This window comes from Lethenteron reissneri, chromosome 51 (assembly GCF_015708825.2).
Source record: "Lethenteron reissneri isolate LAM-NWPU_2019-01 chromosome 51, ASM1570882v1, whole genome shotgun sequence".
In the NCBI taxonomy this organism is placed as follows: Eukaryota; Metazoa; Chordata; class Hyperoartia; order Petromyzontiformes; family Petromyzontidae; genus Lethenteron; species Lethenteron reissneri.
Window position 1 is genome coordinate 9,107,731 of NC_083829.1, and position 16,995 is coordinate 9,124,725.

General features: G+C 53.8%; 1 protein-coding gene across 1 annotated transcript in view; it reads right to left on the reverse strand.

The window, feature by feature from the left end:
• Positions 1-8,625: 8,625 nt before the first annotated feature.
• LOC133355656 (protein Wnt-2b-like) overlaps positions 8,626-16,995 on the reverse strand; it is a 60,452-nt gene continuing 52,082 nt past the window's right edge. Inside the window, exon 5 of the mRNA XM_061573034.1 lies at positions 8,626-11,143. Within this exon, the coding sequence (XP_061429018.1) occupies positions 10,914-11,143 (230 nt within the window). The 3' untranslated portion in view covers positions 8,626-10,913. The remainder of the gene's footprint in view (positions 11,144-16,995) is intronic.

The following is a 16,995-nucleotide window of genomic DNA, read 5'->3' on the forward strand; positions in this document are numbered from 1 at the left end:
CCCCCCCCGCCACCCGCTTCTTCACCTTTGGACAACTTACAACAATAAACAATTAAAACACACATTGGTTACTTCTGAAGTTACCTCTAGCTTGGAAAATGTTGAAATAAAATTTGCTTAAAAAACTGTTTTAAAGATTGTGGTGGCCGTTTTTATTTTTGCTTTTTAGCGTGCAGTCTCCACGAGTAGAGAAACTAAGTTGTTACGTAACGCGGCAATGTTCGTTTTTATCAACATCCCTGTAGGAGTTTTGAGTAACTTTCCTATCGCACGTTTTATTTCATATGCGAGTCTCATGGACCACTGTAGCCATCAGATTCACCCAAGGGTCTCATATTTAGTTACATGGTACTGTGGCAGACTACTCTGTCCACCGTTTACCCCCCCTCCTCCCCATCTTCCACTCTAAGATTCGTAAAATGAGTGTACCGCATCCGGCATGTCAACAACTGTTGACATCCGGGCACCTCCGGTTAGCATGGTTGGCTGCGTACGGCGCAAAATAAAAATCAACGCACATGCGCACAGCAGTTTCTGCTTGGGCAATCGTCGCACTCCTCCTAAGGGGAGATTCATGCCCCCCCAAGTCACTCTTGCGGAATCACTCTCTCTTGTGTCTCCCGAGATCTCGTCTGGTGAAGCAAACGAAGCTATCTTGAGGGAGCTCTAGCGATGGGACCGTGAGTGGAGAGGCTTCAACTGTGAGGGTAGAGGGGGGTATGAGGCAACTTTAACAAGGATGCACCCTCACAACAAGTTGTATGAGGCAACTTTATCAAGGGTGCATCAACAACAAGTTGTATGAGGCAACTTTCACAAGGATGCATCAACAAGTATGTATGAGGCAACTTTAACAAGGATGCATCAACAACTTTTTGAGGCAACTTTATCAAGGGTGCATCAACAACAAGTTGTATGAGGCAACTTTCACAAGGATGCATCAACAACTTTTTGAGGCAACTTTATCAAGGGTGCATCAACAACAAGTTGCATGAGGCAACTTTCACAAGGATGCATCAACAACTTTTTGAGGCAACTTTATCAAGGGTGCATCAACAACAAGTTGTATGAGGCAACTTTCACAAGGATGCATCAACAACAAGTTGTATGAGGCAACTTTAACAAGGATGCATCAACAACTTTTTGAGGCAACTTTATCAAGGGTGCATCAACAACAAGTTGTATGAGGCAACTTTCACAAGGATGCATCAACAACTTGCATGGGGCAACTTTAACAAGGATGCATCAACAACAAGTTGTATGAGGCAACTTTAACAAGGATGCATCAACAACTTTTTGAGGCAACTTTATCAAGGGTGCATCAACAACAAGTTGTATGAGGCAACTTTCACAAGGATGCATCAACAACTTGCATGGGGCAACTTTAACAAGGATGCATCAACAACAAGTTGTATGAGGCAACTTTAACAAGGATGCATCAACAAGTTGTATGTATGAGGCAACTTTAACAAGGATGCATCAACAACTTTTTGAGGCAACTTTATCAAGGGTGCATCAACAACAAGTTGTATGAGGCAACTTTCACAAGGATGCATCAACAACAAGTTGTATGAGGCAACTTTAACAAGGATGCATCAACAACTTTTTGAGGCAACTTTATCAAGGGTGCATCAACAACAAGTTTTATGAGGCAACTTTCACAAGGATGCATCAACAACTTGCATGGGGCAACTTTAACAAGGATGCATCAACAACAAGTTGTATGAGGCAACTTTAACAAGGATTCACCCTCACAACAAGTTGCATGAGGCAACTTTAACAAGGATGCATTAACAAGTTGCATGAGGCAACTTTAACAAGGATTCACCCTCACAACAAGTTGTATGAGGCAACTTTAACAAGGATGCATTAACAAGTTGTATGAGGCAACTTTAACAAGGATGCATTAACAAGTTGCATGAGGCAACTTTAACAAGGATTCACCCTCACAACAAGTTGCATGAGGCAACTTTAACAAGGATGTATTAACAAGTTGTATGAGGCAACTTTAACAAGGATGCATCAACAACAAGTTGTATGAGGCACCTTTAACAAGGATGCATCAACAAGTTGTATGAGGCAACTTTAACAAGGATTCACCCTCACAACAAGTTCTATGAGGCAACTTTATCAAGGATTCACCCTCACAACAAGTTGTTTGAGGCAACTTTATCAAGGATTCACCCTCACAACAAGTTGTTTGAGGCAACTTTAACAAATGATCAGAAAGAAGAGTCACTCGTTCGGACAAATACAAAAATTTGCTCTTTTTTAAAACTTCATATATATTTTTTTAATGTGTTCGCTTGAGCAGCAAGTGACGGCACGGTTGTTGCAAGCAATTACGCAAGAGGCGAGGAAGGGTTTGTGGCTTTGGGTTAATCTGCCCGGCTTAAGAGTGAACAGTTGTTCTCCATTAAAGAGTGGATGGTTGTTCTCTGTTAAAGGAGGTCGTGGAGAAACCGTGGGGGAACCATGGAGATGAGCTCGAAATCCCAGCGGGGGTGCTCAGAATAACTGCGATCGATCATGCCAGATCGCAGCGACTTGCGTCATTTCTAACCGGGGGCCCTCCTTTTCGAAGCGACCTTCAGATTGCAAAGCTGAGTGAGATTTAAGACCCCGGTGGGTTCGGGTAGATTTTGGCTTAAATGTTCGCCCATCGTTAAGTTGGTAGATTCGGCTGTCCTCTGGCAACGTACTGCCCCGAATCGTTGAGCCCTCTTGGGTGGACTGCGATTGCCCTCGGATGTCACGGAAATGTGGATGAGTAGCTCTGTGCCGATGGTTGGCCGCACACGCCACCAGAGTGCCGTGTCACCAATGGGGAGTCCCAAGTGCGTGGCCACAATTTGGGCAAAATTTGGGCAAATTCGGGGCAGGAGATGTTGAATGCGAGGCACGACGTGTCGGCTGGGCAAGGGGATATCAACCAAGTGGCAGCCAAGGAAGGGAACGTGCTCAAGAGACGTGTGCTTTTGCACAGGTTCTTGTGGTTTAGTTGTTTTGTGTGTGTTTAGTTTTGTTGCCCTGCTCCCGCACCTACGATTAGCGCGGTTAGGCTGCGTACGGTGCGAAAGAAGTTCAATATGCATCCACTACACTATACACTACTCCACGAAACTACATTGAGAACTCATTTATTTAGAGCTGCTGTTTGTGTTTAGTTTTTTGTCCTTCCCCCGCACCTACGATTAGCGCGGTTAGGCTACGTACGGTGCGAAAGAAGTTCAACACGCATACGTGCGTACATTACAATTAGGCAGGCGGCATAACACAACCTGATCCTAATTTATATTTACGGGAGCGCGCCTTCGCTAAAGGTTTGCTCGACATCGTTTTTAAAATTTGGTATAAAAAAAACACCGGTGACAAAATAGAATTATAATAAAATTTTAAAAATTTAAAGCACGACTGTTTCGATCGCTAACACAGGCGGTCGTCATCAGGAAAGGCTGATGTGGTTTTGGTTTTTTATTTTATTTTTGTTATCTACGTGGCTTTACCGAAAGAACCAAAGAAGCTCGCAGTCACGAAAGTTTTATGTCAAAAAAATGGAATGAGTTTAGATGACAGGGGGGGAAAGTGCGTGCAAGGGCCGAGGAGATAGTCACGGTGCGTCGCGAAACGGTTTCGTGAAGGGGGTGGTGGGTGAGGAGCGACGGGCAGGGAACGGCGAGTGGCAACCACTGGGTCGGCATCTATCTTCAGGACGAGGTGACTGCTGGTGGCTTTCGTTAAGATGCCGCCCAGAATGGGACGTGACCACGATTCAACAAAGCTCGCTCGCCCCCACTGTAAAAGACAAAAAAAGTTAGAAAAATCGCGCCCAAAATATAGCAAACATTCCTGCGGAGGGAGCTGGTAGGAACGTTGGGTTGCTCGGTCAATGGCCAGGGTCAACGGCGGCGTGGTGTATTCCGCAAATATGCCCGACTGTGAGGGCGGGCACAAGCCGGCGTGAGTAGGTTAAACGTTGAGTTTTATAAGGGCACCACGGGGTGACCAGCCCCTCCCCACCCAGCCCCACCCTTCCCACCCAGCCCCTCCCCACCCAGCCCCTTCCCACCCTCCCCACCCAGCCCCTCCCCACTTTCCTCTCCCCACCCAGCCCCACCCTCCCCACCCAGCCACTCCCCACCCTCCCCTCTCCACACAGCCCCACCCCTCCCATTTTTAGATGCACGACGGACGGACGGACACAATAATCCCCTGTGGGCTGGTGGAACCAGGAGGTTACTACCAGTATAAGTTTAACCCCTTTCTGACAATGAAAACAGTTTTTGTTCAGATGTTAAAACGCCGAACAGAAACCTTCCGTGCAGTTTGCCGTGCTCTGTGTGTGATGTCCCTCTGTGTGGTTTAAGCCATTTTCACCTGAGGACGAGCGCTTGTGTTGCGTTCGAAACGTGATCTATTTTAATTTTACCGAAAGAACAAATCCTGTCTGCATTAACCACACACAGTCTTTTGTGGTGATCGTGCAAACAAAAATACATGCTCTGATAATTACATATGGCATCAGAGCATGTTTTTTTGTTTGCATGTTCACCAACAAGTGCCCATGTGTGGTTAAATTATTCGAGGGGGAAAAAAAGTGGGTACTTTTTTTAATGTTCATTTTAGTTTTTTTTTTAACCTAGAGATGCCGTAAAATGTACAACAACAACAAATCCGCGGAGAAAAATAAGTGAATAATTAATATTTTTTATTTTTACCTACGTGACTTTACCGAAAAAAACCTAAGAGTATTAATCCTTGCAAGTCACGAAAGCTTCAAATCTAGAATTATTTCAAGCGACTTTGCGCCCCTGCTTACAATTACGCATCATAATGAGTGCCGGTGATTGGCAGCCTTCTGCATAATGAAGCATTTTACGTCTCTCGCAGCCTTAGCTCGACGTGCCCCCCCCCACCACCCCCCCCCCTCATTCCACGCGCATGAGCCCCCCCAACCACCACCCTCCATCACCCCCCGCCCCCCACGAGGGGCCAAGAAGGGGGTCCAGGGAAATCTCGACCCCCCCCTCCCCTGATGGCCCACGTAGCCGCTGTCGAATCTATGTGGGGGCGGGAGGAGATTTTGATTTTCTCTCTCACGAATTATGTCAGCTCTAGGTTGGATTAAAAAGAAGGGGGGGTTGTGGTGAGTGGGTGAAGTCAAAGTGATGTCACCTTGGTCGACCGCTTTATTGCGACAGCTTAATTCATCATCAAGCGAGGGCTGAGAGGGGCGAGAACGCTGACATGAGCCGGTGGCCTAGAACCTCTCCACGCATTGATGGAGATTGTTGGTGGGTAGGGGGTGGAACAATCGGCTTCTGCGGAGGAGCGACTTGGGGTTACGGGCATCGCAGCCTCGTGAGGGATGGTGACAACGAGGGGGGTAGGCCATCCGTTGTGGAGTTGAAATATCTCGTAAACCCTCGTGGTAGAACGATAGTCCAAGGGGGGGGGGGGGGGGGGTTAGAAATGTGTCGAAACCAGCCGCCACCCGACACAGCCAACTAGTAAGGGTTGTCACGTAAACAGAACGTGGCCAATTCGTCACTAGTACAGCACTAGTGTATAGTAGTGTAGTATACTAGTACAGCACTAACCGGTGTGTTGGAGAGCAAAGCCACGACATTTTACAATCTGAGGACGACTTTTCGCCGGGAATTACAACTAGCATCATCAGGCGACGGCCAGATTTGCGATCTCGCCAAATAATACCTGTATTATCGATGATATTGGTCGCGAAGGCCTGCGTGTTAAACGGCACTACAATAGTTGAGACACATTTTTTCCACACATTCAGGCGACGTCTTCGCGAGCGTGGCTCGTTGTTGGAGCATAAACGATGAGTAATCTTTAACTCGTTGGGAGTGTAGGTTTTTTTTTTAGATCCTTGATACACGCGCTGCACAATGCCGATGGAATCCTGAACCATGTGGTTGCGACTAATCGAGAAACGAACTCTCCACTCCTCCACGATGTCTACCTATCAACTGACCCTGATATTTCTGCTGTGACCTGCTGACCCGCCCCTCCACTGGACATCTGTGAAGAGGGCCTTCATAGCTCGGCGGAGTTCTCCAGTCGAAATAAAGATTCTTCTGCTCCTGATAACAGAGACTGTTTCCACTCTTCAGCAGCGAGCCTCTTCTCCGTTCCTTCTCAGAATCGGAATATTTATTGGAGGAATCCGATGAGCTATGAAGCTTTTTTTCACCTCGCTGATGCCAACCGTATCAAACTATAAACTATTTCATTTTACAAGGTAAGGACCACTGAGCTTACCCCAGTTGTTTGTGGATACAATACAGCGAGTTGGCACAGTAGGGGGCACGGGTGGTGCATCGGCCAGCAGTCATCTCAGTCGGTCGACCCGTGGCACCTGCTGGGTCTGCCCCGTGACCTACCAGCGCAGCGTTCGACACTTCACGTGGCCTTAAAGTGCACTTAGCCTGGCACAAGCGCCTTGATGACGTCGCCGCCACTGTTAGTGGTGGTGGAGGGCGACGATGGCCCTCCAACTGCCCCAAGCAGCGTCCTTCACGAGCCTCCTGCTGCTGCTGCCCAGGGAGCTGCTGCTCGCACCCCATTAATCACACTCAGGTGAGCACGGCCACTTGAGAATTAGCGAGGCACGCCCCGGCGACTGTTCGGTGATTGATGGCTGCCGCCCTGTCAGCTGGGTTACCTGGGGGTAGAATATGGGGGGCGGGGGGGCTAGTGAGGGGGAGGGGTAGTGAGGGGGTTAGTGAGGGGGGGTGGGTAGGGGGTAGTGAGGGGGGTAGTGAGGGGGGTGGGGGGGTAGTGAGGGGGAGGGGGTAGTGAGGGGGGGGGGTAGTGAGGGGGGGGGGGGTAGTGAGAGGGGTAGGGGGTAGTGAGGGGGGTGGGGGGGGGTAGTGAGGGGGAGGGGGTAGTGGGGGGGGCTAGTGAGGGGGGTGGGGGGTAGTGAAGGGGGGGGGGCTAGTGAGGGGGGGCTAGTGAGGTGAGGGGGGGCTAGTGAGGTGAGGGGGGGGTAGTGAGGGGGGGTAGTGAGGGGAGGGGCGGGTAGTGAGGGGGGGGGCTAGTGAGGGGGGTGGGGGGGTAGTGAGTGGGGAGGGGGTAGTGGGGAGGGGGTAGTGGGGGGGGGGGCTAGTGAGGGGGGTGGGGGGGTAGTGAGTGGGGAGGGGGTAGTGGGGGGGGCTAGTGAGGGTGGGGCTAGTGAGGGGGGTGGGGGGGTAGTGAGTGGGGAGGGGGTAGTGGGGGGGGGGCTAGTGGGGGGAGGGCTAGTGAGGGGGGTGGGGGGGTAGTGAGGGGGGTAGGTCTTGAAGGGTCCAGAGTTCTGGACCACCAAGACAGCAGTGGGGTTCACACAATATTCGTCACTCGACCGGCCCGGCTCCGAGTCGCATTTCAAGCCGCGCCTCGAAACGAGCCAACTCCACACAACACCCGCACTGCGCTCACGTTCACTCGCATCAGTCATTGTGTCATCGCAACAGTCATTGTGTCATCGCAACAGTCATTGTGTCATCGCAACAGTCATTGTGTAATGGCAACAGTTATTGTGTAACTGTTGCGCTTTCGTTGCGGCAGTGTTGCAGTCGTTGGTGCCGATAATGGCTCTGTAATGACCTGTAATGAGTGGTGGTGGTGGTTCTGTGAAGGGCGGCGCCTGGCATCATCGTTGCAAGCACTTTGGGTTTTCTTCCGTCAGCCTTCGGGGCGTCTCGGTAGCGAAATGTTGACGACCTCGCCTGGTGTACAGGAGGTCGTCGGTTCGATCCCCTGACGCCTGCTGGATATTTGAAGTTTGCGTGTCTCTCTCTTTCTCTCCCCGCAGAGATTTTTCTCCGGGTCCTCCGGGTTTTCCCTCCACATTTAGAATCAACATCACCCGCGTTTGGAGTCTTTGGCTGCTCAAGATGTCCACGTGATAAGCCACTTCGTTTGGGGCTATCATTTGTGGCCAGGGCTGCTTCTGAAAACAAAATCTACATCGCTCACTGGGCCTTACCTGGTTGCATCAAAATTGTTTAAAGTGCAGTGGTAAACTTGGTGAAATTCTGTATTTATAGATTTGAAGTTTTCGTGACTGCATGGATTCATACTCTTTGGTTCTTTCGGTAAAGTCACGTAGAAGGGAAATTGAAGCACGTGACTTTACCGAAAGAACCAAGAAGATTAATCTCTGCAGTCACGAACGCTTTAAATCGAAAAATGAAATTACTTCTCACTTAATCTCTGGAGGCCCTGGTTCCACGGTTCCGTTCGCAAGTAGCGTGGCTAAAAAGTGTGCGTATCTCACGGCAGCTCGTTCGTAAGCGCGGGCGTTCGTAAGTCTGGTGTTCGTGAAGTCGGGGGACTGCCTCTTAATCGACGGACTCATTCGCCGCCCCAACGAAGCTCCCACGAGACCGTGCGGAAGGGGGGCTGCGCGCCGGCCATCGTGGAGTGGCGGCGGTCGTGTCGCCAGAGTTCTCTGCGGTGAGCAACAACGTGTTTAACAACAACGAGAATGAAACGGGATTCGGCGGTGGAACGGGAACGGTGTAGGGGGGGAGAAGCCCAGCGCCACCCTGCAGATTGCAGACGTGTCTTGGAACGGGTGAGAGGGTCAATGAAGAACACCGTCATCGAAACGTGCTGGGAGACTTTATTGATCAAACAACGATCCGAGTGAAAACAACCGGGGCGGGGGGCAGCCCGGCCCCCCCACCACACCCCACGTGCTTGGCAACTCGGGGGTGAGCTCACGTTGACGCGTCCGACCTTTGAACCCCGCATTGTCAGTATCAAAAAAAGAAACATGCCTTGGAAACACATTAATTAAATACTTTATATTTGTTTTAAATGCTTTGCTGTTATTTATATTAGAAGAACCACCTCGTCGCTTATGTACATGAACACTGTGGCAGATATCGACAACAATTCATTGGCTGCTTCGCGGTTTCGCGCACCGTCAATCGCGCCAGCAACTTGCAGTCGTTGACGCAGCAACACAAAGGCAAAGACAAAGATCCCCCGTGTAGCCTTAACAGACTGTTGGGGCAAATGCTGTTAGCGAGCACCCGTGAAGGCCCGGCACTGTGGCACACGAGGGGGTGGGTGGCCAGCACCACGCCCGACCGCCTTTGTCTCACCGGTGGCGATGTTTACTACACACCGCACCAGGTACTCATTTGAGGTCGAGTCGACCTAGGGGAGGCCCAGGGCCGGTTCTGATATTCGTCACCGGCGTTGGCCGTGAGCGGGAATCGAACTCGGGTTCGCCGGGTTCGTAGCGCGGCGTAGCGCTAACCACTGCGTTACCGCTCCCCACACGCAATAACGCGCACGCACACACACACAGTCACACACACAGTCACAGTCACACACACACAGTCACACACACACACACAGTCACACACACACAGTCACACGCACACACAGTCACACGCATGCACGCACGCACGCGTAAAGATATAATTTACTTACAACATTGGAAACGTTTTACCATGCCAGTATACAGCTATAAATGACAGAAATTGCATTATTAATAGTTGTTATATCAAAGGAAAACCTTGCCGTGTGTGGGTAACATACACATCGGAGAGCTATTCAGAAATAGTTAATAGTATTTAATAACTTATTGGATAATGTAACAATGTATGCCAACTACATATCCGACTAAGTCTGAAAGCAGGCTACGGCTATACGAAGAATATGCACGCTATGGCAGGCGCTTTATGTGCAAATATGTACACAGTATTCCCTCGTTATTCACGATATTGGCTGCCCGCGAATCGCGTCTGGAACTCTCTGCACGACTGCTGTTGTCGAGAGTGATGGGATCAAGTGGTGAGAAAGAGAGAATGTGATGAGTTCATTCATAAACTGTTATTTAATACTTAACATTTATTTACTTTACGTTTATCAACACCGATTGTTATTGGTTTGTGTCGTCATGATCATTCTCGTGTACCTAATAGCTTATTTACGTATCCATTTAAGAGAAATAATTTTTTTCCCGCGGCCCGATATCGTCATCCGCTCAACAACAACAACAAAAAACGCAGCTAAATTCGCGAGCGTCCGCGGAACGTAGCCACCACCCTCGCCTCGCGAACGACGAGGGAATCCTGCGGTGAAGAAGACTGCTCGTGCGTACGAGAGGGAAGGCCGCTCACGGAGACACCGCTGCCGCTCGCCGGTTGCGGGCGAACAGCGAGCGGAGTATGGGGCGGGCGGGTGGATGGGGCTGGGAGACAATCACCAAACAGTCGCCAGTAAACTCGTGTCCCCGAGAAGACTCTCACACCACCACAAGAGCGAAGGGCAGCTCCAAAATCTCGACCCCAGCGTCTCTCTCTCTGTGTGTGTGTGTCCCGCGCGGGTCGGGTCACTTTGGACGTAATTGCACTTTCAGTTCACGGTCACAAAAGGAAAAGCAAGAACAACAACAACAAACGAAAGACGCCGCTCGTCGTTCGGAGCCTCTCGAACGCCGCACGAGACGCGGGCGACGTTCAGCGGTGACGTCGAGAGCCGCCGCCGCCGCTGCCGCCGCCGCTCTCCCCGTGACTTCTTGCACAGGAGTCGTCGACGCGCCGACGACCGGGCCAAGCCCCCGCGGTCGTGTCCATCGGCGATTCCGGACGGGTGGAGAGGAGGGGCCATTCCCGGCTCAAAAGTGGCGGCACTTCCCCGCGCGTCCTCTTCCTCCTCCTCATCCTCCTCATCTCTCTCTCTCAGCGTCGCGCAATTTCGGGGCATGCCCCCGGCAGCGCTGCCACCCTCCCATCCCGACACGGTCCATCAGCTCCGTCAACACCTCCCTGTCCCGAACCCACCGCCGCCATCATATCGACGAAGAACCTCGGAGCCCGTCGCACGTCCTGACGCCGTCGCCGCCGCCGCTCGACGCGTCCCAGCCCGGCGTGGCGTGCGCCCCCGGCGCCCTAAGTCTGGTCCAGCCAGTCGGCCTGCTTGGGCGCCTTGCAGGTGTGCACGTCCAGACTCTCCTGGCACTCCTTGCAGCGCACCGAGCAGCACCAGTGGAACTTGCACTCGCACTTGGCGGTGCGCGTGATCCGCGTCGTGTCGTAGCCGCGGCCGCAGCACATCACCTCGCAGCCGTCCGTGCCGCGCGACGCCCTGTTGCACGCCCGGCCCGCCGTCCCCATCGAGCCTAGGGCGGCCGCGGTGGGGTGGGTGGGGTGGGGGAGGTGGGGGGGGGGAAACGAGAGAGAGCGGTTGAGCGGGGAGACAAACGCGGTCGGGCGCGGTACTGGGCCACACACCCCCCTCGTGTGGCGTACCGGCCTTCACGGGTGCTCGCGAACGGCACATGTATTTGCTTTTTGTGTCGCTGCGCAAGGGGGCACGCGCACGGGAACACGCGCAGGGGGGCACGGGGACACGTGCGCATTTTTCGACAAGTCCGAATGTCACGCGCTTCTCGAGGACGGGGTGGCCCCGCTGGCTCAGGCGCCCGGCCCTCCTCGCAAGCACCGTCCGGGGTCCTACGGAAGAGCGAGGAGTCGGCACAGTGGCAGGGGCCCGTGGACGGAGAGAGGGGGGGCTAGGCCCTCTCCCGTCTGTCCATGTGATTGTCGTTTCCACGTTGATCACTCCGCTGTAATGCTCCTTTTCGTAGGGGGGGGGGGTGTTAGGTCGATGGGGGTAAAGAACCGCTTCTTTGTGAACACGTGAACACGGTTTAATTTACGCGCGTGCGTTTGTTGGAGGGCTCTCAGCGACTTGCATCTCGCATCTCATCCCTAACACCCCCGGCGGCAGCTGTCGCCGGTGCGGCTCGAGGTGACTGAGTCTGTACGGAGGGAGGCGATGATGATGGTGATTATTGCTGCTGCGTGTAACGTTCTGACACCCCCCGCCCGCAATGCAGTGGTGCCCCTCCCACCCAGAATGCAGTGTGCCCCTCCCTACAATGCAGTGTGCCCCCCTTCACAATGCAGTGTGCCCCCCCACCCACAATGCAGTGTGCCCCCCCCACCCACAATGCAGTGGTGCCCCCCCCCCCCACAATGCAGTGTGCCCCCCCCACAATGCAGTGTGCCCCCCACCCACAATGCAGTGTGCCCCGCCCATACCCCAACCCCCCCCCCCCCGCCACAGGGCCCCCTATTCTCCCGCCACTGCCCAGCAGCAGGTCCCTGCCTCCCAGCTCACCCTTCTCTCCCCGCTGCAAAACAAAACCACACAACCAGGTGAGCGCCAAACGCCAGAGGCGCCACCGCAGTGAAATAATCTGGGAAATGCTGCGCGTGTGTGTGTGCGGGTACATATGTCGAACTTCTTTTGCGCCATACGTAGCGAATCGTGCTAATCGGAGATGCGGGGGGAAGGACAAAAAAATAAACACAAAATCAGTTCTAAAGAAATTCGTTTTCAATCGAAGTGCTTAGCCCAAGTGGCTTCCTAATATCGGAAGGAAGAGCGTTCCAGACGGACGCAGAAGCGCATCTGAACGCGCCGCGCGATGCGGTGACCGCCGCCTTTGTTCGATGGCCGGCTAAAAGCCGTCCCTGCGAGGATGACCACCGGAGTTCGCGTGATGATGGTTCACTGCTCCTTGACGACATCAGCGAGGCATTGTGGTTCGTTTGTGGCGAGCGCTCTGTGTGTGTGACGAGCGAGTTCGGCAAACGTAAGCCGATGCAGCTCGGCAAGCACCGGACGGACCCCGCGGTGCACACTGCGGCTTGCCGATGTTTCTGGCAGACGTCCCGTCGAGCGGTGAGTCGCAATAATCGAGTGGTGATGGTGGGGGGGGGGGGGAAGCTGCCACTGTGGTTGTAACGGCGGGCGCGCCGGACTCGCCACCGTCCGTGAGTCGCCGGTTCGAGTCCGTCCTCCTCCGCCTCCGCCGCCTCCGCCCAGCAGCGTGAGTGGGGCCCCAGGCGGTGAGTCTGTCCATCGGCAGGTCGCGTGCGGCGGGGTAGAGTGTGGGATAAGCGCACTCCCTTGCAACACGTCTGTCCGTTGCCAAACACAGTTTGCTGTAATCGAGGCCCTTACGGCAGCAGTGACGTGAGCGTGCAATTGCAGGGCTGCGCCGTTGTCACTTTTTTTTTTACTTTCCACTTACACTGACACGTACCCATCTGCACGCCTTGGCAGAAGACGAAACGTTTTCAGAGCAGAGTTCTGGACGTACATTTTTCTCGCGTGATGACAGCGGCATTAAGGGCGCCGCAGGCGCGAGCTGGGCAGGGTGGCGGCACCCACCGAGAGCTGAACGCCCGGACTTGCCGCTCGAGTTGCAGTTTCCGATTCGGGATGTCGACTTAGGAGCTCATCGTCCCTGAGCGGCTCGCGAAGGGAGAACCGGCGTGCGGAGAGCCAGCAAGCGGCAGTCGCGCAAAGAGACGCCGGTCCCCGGCAGAGGAACCGTGGAGTTCGTCCGTGAGGGCGGCGAGCGTCGGTGGGAACGCGGCCCTCTGACATCAGCCGCGCGATCAAGCGCCGACAGACGAAGCTTTTAAAGAGAGGCTGACGTGAGGACACCTGCAACTTAATCTGGGATAAAATGTACCTCGCAAAAAAAGCTCGGCCCGCTCCGACGCAGGTCAAATCCCCTCGTAATTACGATCACGAGAGAAAAGAGGAGAGAGGGGAAAAAAAAAATCTAATGAGTCTGTTATTCTCAAAACCATCCCAGGTGTCTTTGCTGGCAAAGGTAAAGGCCGCAGGGGCTGCAGCAATTGCCAGCTCACAAACCGCACGCAGCTGGCAATATTTGGCTCACTCTTCGCATTCTTTACCGCGCTGTGCACGCGACCTGCCGATCGACTTGACCCTCTCCCCCGCTCCGAGTCGTCTGCAAGCTGCAGGGTGGCGCTGGGCCCCCCCCCCCCCCCCCCGTTCACCGCCGAATCACAAAGCGGCTCGGCGTTTGTTTCATTCGGAGAGAGGCGTCGCAGCGCCCCGTCGTTTTTGTTCAAGACGTTGTTGCTCGACCGCCGCGCTCTGCGGTCGCTGGGACGTCGTTGTTTTATTTGAGTTGCCGATGACGTGCGTGCGTGCACGTCATCGGAATGGGAAAGGGTTTAAACTGCGTCGGCTGAGCCCGTTCATCACACCGCTGGGCGGACCGAGGCGGGAGACGGGGATGTAAGAAATTTGCGCCGTCGTTTCAAGCGACCCCTAGGTTGCGAGTCCAGCGCGCTAATCCGCTGGGTCGCGTCGCCAAGTAGCTGGGCAGTACGCGTACTGCCCCTGCAGTAAATATAATCTGGCGTAAAGTCCACAATTCCTTAACAAAGAGAAATTATCCTATTCGCTGCTGGGGCTGAGATAATGTCCATGTGAAGTCCGAACATTATACACCACAGCAAAGACAAAGATCCCCCGTATAGCCTTAACTGTTGGGGCAAGTGCTGTTAGCGAGCACCTATGAAGGCCGGCACGGCACACGAGGGAGTGGATGGCCAACACCACGCCCGGCCGCCTTTGTCTCCCCCAGCGGCGATGTTTACACATCGTGCCAGGTACTCACTTGAGGCTGAGTCGACCTAGGAGGAGGCCCAGGAAGGACCGGTTCAGATAATCGTCACCGGTGTTGGCGGCCGTGAGCGGGATTCGAACTCGGGACACCAGATTCGTACCGCAGAGCGCTAACCGCGATACCACCACTCCCCACCCAATACAGACACACACACACGCGCACCCGTAGTGCAGCGGTCAGCGTCACCGCGCTACGAAACCGCCGACCCGAGTTCAGTTCCCGCTCACGACCCATGCCAGTGCCGAACCTCCGAACCGGCGCTGGGCCTCGCCACGAGAGAAACACGGGCGGCCGGGCGCGGTGCTGGCCACTCGCCGCCCGGTGCGCCGTGCCACCTTGCCAAGGCGCTGCTCACGAACAGCGTCTGTTCGCGTCGTGACCCCAGCAGCGGATCGACAACGAAGAGAACAAGTGGAGCCATTTGTTTTCGAATTCGGTAAACAAACGAAAAAACTCCAACTCACTATTTCAAGAGCCGCAATGCGACCGTGGTGGTGAACACAGTGCGTTGGCGGTCCTCGATAAATGACCTCACAAAGCGGTCCCCTTTGAAGAGCAGCCGCACGCGGCTCCGGGACTGCCGATTGCCGAACCCTGACCCAGCCAGCCTGGCGAAGTTGCATCTGTGTTTGTGCCAAGATCTGCCGCTGGCAACTTCATTGCAGACCGAGGCTGACTTGAGAAACGTGTCCCGGTTTGGTCGACAGTGGGAAGGGTGGCAACCCGACTGTTGACTCACTCGCCCAACTTTACTCACCCAAACCCACCCACCAGGCTCGACACTTCGCCAGGGTTTGACTCGAGAAACGTCCTGGGAGTTTGCATCTGTGTCCGGGCGTTACCACCCCGATGGGCGATGCCGCCCCGAGAGAGACGCCGTCAAATTCTCAGGCCCCCCCCCCCCTGCCCGAGCACTGGACTCACAATGCCCGCCCCGCGAGCTATGGTGTCAAAAGAGTTGAGGATTATATTAGCTTACAGAAAACGCTAAGCTCATTGGGGCGCACTGAAGCATGCTAACTCATTTCATACACTTGGCAGCACCGCCTTATTAATGCAACAAAAGGGGCGGCAATAAGCCCAACGATTGACGCGACGCGCGACATCGCTGGCACGCTCATTTCTGGAGGTGAGGAGTTTAGGGTGTCTGCTGTTGTTGTTCGTTGTTGTCAGGTGTCGTTGCGGGGGAGTGTCTGTTGTTGTTGTTGGTTTGATGTTGCGGCGGCAAAGAGAAGCAGGAGCAGCGGGAGGAGTGGAGCCTCATTGGTTGCGATGGAGGCTTACGGGAAGATCCGGGCTCCGTCATCACCATTCCACTGCGATGGGCTTTGTGGCGTGCGGGTAGCGGTAAGGGGCGGGCGGGCGAGTTGAACGCCGCCAGGTAAATGTGAGCGGGGGGGGGGGGGGGAGCGCGTGGAGCACGCTGGCAGGACGGTCGCTGAAACGAGGAAGAGGAGGAGGCGAAACTGCGAATAACCCAACTAACAAAATATATCCATTGACAATTACATGACGACAGTAGCCCCCCTCTGGTCCTCGCACCTGAGTGGCTCACAAGTGATGACGTCACGTTCATCCCCCGTCTATTTAAGGCACAAAACGGAAGGGGGATTCCTCCACAACTCTGGCTGTCGCCTGATGATGCCGGTTGTTGTAATCACCGGCCAAACGTCACGCTACTCGGATTGTACCAAGGTTGTGGGTTTACTCTCCAACACACCGGTTAGTGCTGTACTCGTGACGAACGGCTGCTTGCGTTGTGGCCGAAACGTCATGAGAATTATTTTATTATGTTTTATTTTTATTATTTTATTATTTCCCTTCTACATGACTTTACCGAAAGAACCAAGAATATGGGCACACTTTGTTAACGTGACGGCTGTGTCGGGCGGTGGGGGGTTTTACGACGCATTTATGTTTATAATAACGACCCCTACCTTATAAAGCGCCTTTCATATTGAACTATCCGAAAGCGCTGTTCGCAAAAATTCAAACCACAACCACAAATATCGATAATTTGGGCTGTGTCGGGTGGTGCCGGGTTTAACGACACATTTCATACTTACGCGATCAAACCCAAAATAATGTGGGTCGCGAAAGCCCTGCTGCTGCTACTACTACTGCTGCTAAGTGTTAAAACTGAGGATGGAGTTGGTGGCGGTGAGAAGGTAAGAAGCAAGTGGGGTGTGGGAGGCTGAGACCTGGGCAGGCTTTCGTTGAAGCGAGTGGGAAGCAGGGGGGGCGGAGGGGAGGGAGGGGGGGCGCTGAGAGTTGGCCGTCGGGGTGAGTAGGTTGAAGGGGCGGGGTTCTTTAGCAAATAGTTTGAGGAGAACGACGCTACTCGTGCATTCCCATAACCTGCCTGGGCAGGTCAGATGGATTTTGTCCGCATGAGTTCGCAGGGCACATAACCAGAATTCCTGATCGCCGCGCGCACGTGATCATCGCCGTGATCGCCGGGTTCCCGTGGCGGGAACGCACTTTCTGGGAAAATCGCCGGTGCCCACACG